Genomic DNA, 4,266 nt, shown 5'->3' on the forward strand with positions numbered 1-4,266 from the left:
TTTTAAAAAGGCTTTTAAGTACACTCGTAAAACAAATAAAAACAAGAACAAATATTACGAAAGAGAGAAAGAAGGAGAAATAAGTAAAAACAATTCAGTTGTGAAAAATTCGCACAGTTTCAATGAGATGATGAGATGAGGAGAGAAGAGAATAAAACACGAGCCGAGCTGTTTTGATAGTTTTTAACAATCTGGAAAATGTATATGAACTTAAGTAGTTTTTTGGGGTTACAAGAGTTTTTAACGAACATTAATCTACATAGAGCTAACACTTTGATGAAATTACTAGTGGCAATCCTTAAACGATAAAATACAATATATAAAAAAGAAAAACAAAAGCAAAAAAAAAAAAAAATAAAAATAAATAAAAATAGTGAATAGATCCAAGAGAGAAAGTCAACTTTACAAAATGTTGTTTGCGATTTGTTTGGTTAATTGTTAAACAAATATACTTAGCCGCAGACATGTGCTTATATTAAGTGAATGATTGCACAATTCTTGAGCAGAGGCACTCGAGTCGAGGATGCGACAGTAGCGAAATTACTTAATTGAATTAATGGATATTATGGTTAATTGATTCTTTGATTTGCCAACGACCTGAACGCTTTGTAAGAAAGAATTAACAGTAACATTAACATTTACAGAACTTATTTGTGAACCTAATTACTAAGCAGTTATTGTGAACCTAGTTGTAAGCGAACAAACAAGTTACAAATATTGCATACACACACATATATACATATACATATGCATATATACATATACATATATACAATGACATATATATACATACATACATACATGTACATCTACTATGCATTTGCATACATACGAATATTTCATATTGAATATTTAGTGCAGAGGCTGAGTGAGAGCCAAGCGCCCTCTGTGACCTTTGCACCATTTCCAAGCTCCTCCCATTCACGATTCTCACGTACAACAATTTGATGCAGGATATTTGCATTTGAACAGGAACAGGAACAGGCTGCAGTCATCAGATGCACGGGTTAGCCGCCAAAATGAGTAACAAAATTTAGAAATTAACAAAAATGGCTCGCACAAGCCAATCACACACACACACAGACACGAACTCAGTAACAGAAACAAATTCACATGCAACAAAGTTTATACATAGTATATATATACACATACATATATTATAAAAAAGATTTATTGAATAAAAAGATAAATGCATTCATAACAAAGGTCTATCTCTCCTATATATATAAGAAACTTAACAACTTTTTGAGATTTTACAGTTATTTTATATGGCTGCAGCTGTCGGCTATGCCACAGACTCTGGCACTGGCTCTGGTTCTGGTTGTGTCTCTGGCACTATCACTGGCAGCGCAAAGTCCTCAATGATGCCTCGAGCTGAACTCAAGATGGTGATATCAGCGCAGTTCTTAAAGTTCTCCTGGGCACCACAGCCCATGGCGCCGCTGCCGTCCTCGCAGATGCCCCAGTTGTTGCCTGAGTCAATGAGACAGATGGAAGATTAAAGGAAGAATTGAAGAGGTAGAGTAGCAGCTATATCTCCATATATGAGGTCTATATCTGTACAACTCTTACCCGCCGTATAGGTCCAGCGCAGCACGCAATGCTTGCAGCTGAGGCCGCTGGGCAGCCGTACGCTCACATCGTACCTGCCGGTCTTGGAGCCAATGTAGTACTTGGTGCTGCCATCGGGAAACTGCAGCGGATACTTGTCGAAGCAGCGCTCCGACTCGCCGCCGAACTCGTCCAGGCTGCACAGGTGGAAGCTGAAGTGGCCCAAATGGTTGGCCGTGATCAGCACGTTTATCGTGATGACGCCGCCGCCGATGTAGCTCTTGACTATGACCCCCGCACCGAACTTGCCGCCCAGCTCGTTGGGGCGTGGCGTCGCCAAGCTGTAGTCGTCGCCGCACAGGCCGCAGTTGCCATTGTTTGCGGTTTGTTTCTGCAAAATGGAATCTATAGCTGCCGCTGGAGCAGAGCTGGCGTGCGCTTACCCAAAAGCCGCCGCAGTACAAGGCGCTGTCGTCGTAATTCTTGGGCGCTGAGGAGTCGTAGCGCCAGCGAGAGGATCGACCCACTGGACTCAGCATCATGCCATGTCCCTCCGCTTGCCTCGCCAGGCAACTGACCAGCGCCATCCATACCACAGTGGAAATCATTTTGGGGATTCTCATTTCTTTTCACTTTCAACTTTTCTTTTCACTGGTCTCCGAGGCCCAGTGACCGAGTCTTATATATCTGCACATTTCTAGGCCTTATCGTCTGGGAAGACTTCTGATTCTAATTGGTACACCTGTTATCAACCGTCAAAGCGATCGTATAACCGTTATTGGCCACTTATCGGTGTCTTCTATCGGCTTTTACAATCGCCCAATTTTTGCAGAATCGTAATATCTGGGAACTGGAACCATTCCAAAACAACGATGACACATATAAACAAAACAAATATTTGCGACATGATTTCACATTCTTGAGTTGCTAGAATATAGAAGAGCCTTGGCTTATATAAAGTACAGTGGGTATTCGAGAGTATGAACTGATATTGATATAATCCATATTTTAGCTGGTATTATATTTCTCAATTTCAGGAATTCATTTGATTCAACGATTTTATCCATCTCAAGTATACTATCCAATCGAGTGTCTACTGTACCCTTAACTGATAAATTGAAAATGGGGTATATGACCTCAATTCGCCTTGGCTACTAATTCGACTTTACCACATGGCTATATTGTCTTCGGTTCAAGGCTTCAGCGAAAGTTCACAGGCTTATATAACTAACCCTGAGATAAGAGGTTAGTTTATAGCTCTTTATTGATGTTTTCAAGCAATATTCAGAGTTAATTGCCGGCAATGTCGATAAGTGAGCCATAACTGTATAACTGTGATTTCAGTATATGTATACAGATGTATAAGAAATCGTTATAGCTTTGCCCCAATTGCGGAGTCGCTTCATCATCTTCCCTTTGCATATATGACATTTATATATACCATAATTTAGCCAGAAAGAAAATTCTAGTCGGGGTGCCTGAGAAGGAAGCAGGTAACTAATGCAGTGGCATATACAATTACAAAGGCAACATAAATAATATTTAATGCTAATTAAGATTCGTAGAATATGGTAGAATGCTCGCATAGCAACATAGAAAACGGTCCATGCTTGTTTGAGTGTATGTGTGCACATGCACAAGGGAAACACTGCGTTTCTTTGCTTGTCGCCCTGATCAAGAATTTACATAAATATATCCTCTATGGGTCTGCCACGCCTCCTTCTATTAGTTCCATTACGTATAATAAGTATGTGATGAAAGAAACACATTCAAGATGCTCCCAGCAGCAGAGACTGTTCTGATTGGTCAATTAAAGCTCAACTGCTTGCAGCCGAGGTCTGCCTGTCTGATTATATGACTCTCTGTTTCTCTCTCTCTCTCTCTCTCTGCCTAACAACAGAAAGAGCTACAGAAGTATGCAGCAGTATTCATTTCGTATTTATATTCAAGTAAAACGAACGGCTTGTAGCCGCAGAGTGTTCCCATTGGTCACTTGTGGCTCGGCTGCAACGAGCCCTACCTGGGGTCGGGCTCAGCATTTGAACGCACCTCACTGTGTAAATGAGAGTAGCCCTATTTAAAGGGCAGCAGCTGCAGCATTTCTTCAGTCGCCCAGGCGCAGTGGTGGTCAGTTGTACAGTGCAGTAATGTGAGGTGCAGTAGTGTGTGTATATATTCAATGTCCATTCAGCTAAGCATTAAAGGAAATTTTCAGAGGAAACATTTAAGAAATACTTAATGGAAATACATTGAGGAAATATTTAGCAGAAATACTTGGAGAAAATAGAAGCAATAAATTCGTTTATACCATTTCCAATTTATATTCTGGTGTATGTCTTGGGTACCTGAAGAAACCAGCACATTTTGGTATAAATAAATAGTCAGGATATTCTATTCTGCTATTGCCTGAATTCATGATTGGTTTATGTCTTGGATAAGCCAAGAATGCAATATATTGCAATTTTGCTTGTAAAATAAAATTGTCCAAATAGAAATTTATAGGTTGGTGTGTGTCTTGGGTACGCGAGCTGCGAGCTAAATTCTAGGTATAAATAACGACAAATACGTCGAAGTATAATTTAATATTCCGGTTTGTGTCTTGGCTAATCATTTGATCTCTTAGGTATAAGCTTTAGGCTTGAATAAAATACCAACAAACAGGTACCAAAATGTACCAATTGATGTTTTGGTGCATGTCTTGGATAATCCGTTTAT

At 39.9% G+C, this 4,266-nt stretch overlaps 1 protein-coding gene across 1 annotated transcript; it reads right to left on the reverse strand.

Annotated features, from left to right (window-relative positions):
• Positions 1-1,162: 1,162 nt before the first annotated feature.
• LOC115563521 (uncharacterized) lies at positions 1,163-2,235 on the reverse strand. Its single transcript, XM_030386628.2, has 3 exons — positions 1,995-2,235; positions 1,573-1,942; positions 1,163-1,473 (listed from the first exon to the last, which is right to left on the reverse strand). The coding sequence occupies exons 1-3, from the start codon at positions 2,172-2,174 to the stop codon at positions 1,286-1,288; spliced, it is 738 nt and encodes a 245-aa protein (XP_030242488.2). The 5' UTR covers positions 2,175-2,235; the 3' UTR covers positions 1,163-1,285.
• Between the last annotated feature and the right edge of the window lie 2,031 nt (positions 2,236-4,266).

This window comes from Drosophila navojoa, chromosome 2, assembly GCF_054131105.1.
Source record: "Drosophila navojoa isolate 15081-1374.11 chromosome 2, UAZ_NAV_1.0, whole genome shotgun sequence".
In the NCBI taxonomy this organism is placed as follows: Eukaryota; Metazoa; Arthropoda; class Insecta; order Diptera; family Drosophilidae; genus Drosophila; species Drosophila navojoa.

What these genes read in the sequence shown, in the direction of transcription:
- LOC115563521 (XM_030386628.2), bottom strand. Translation starts at nt 2,174, where the DNA reads ATGAGAATCCCCAAAATGATTTCCACTGTGGTATGGATGGCGCTGGTC. An exon ending in TGTACTGCGGCGGCTTTTGG is followed by an intron (nt 1,943 to 1,994) that starts GTAAGCGCACGC and finishes TCCATTTTGCAG; the next exon opens with AAACAAACCGCAAACAATGG. An exon ending in GCGCTGGACCTATACGGCGG is followed by an intron (nt 1,474 to 1,572) that starts GTAAGAGTTGTA and finishes TCATTGACTCAG; the next exon opens with GCAACAACTGGGGCATCTGC.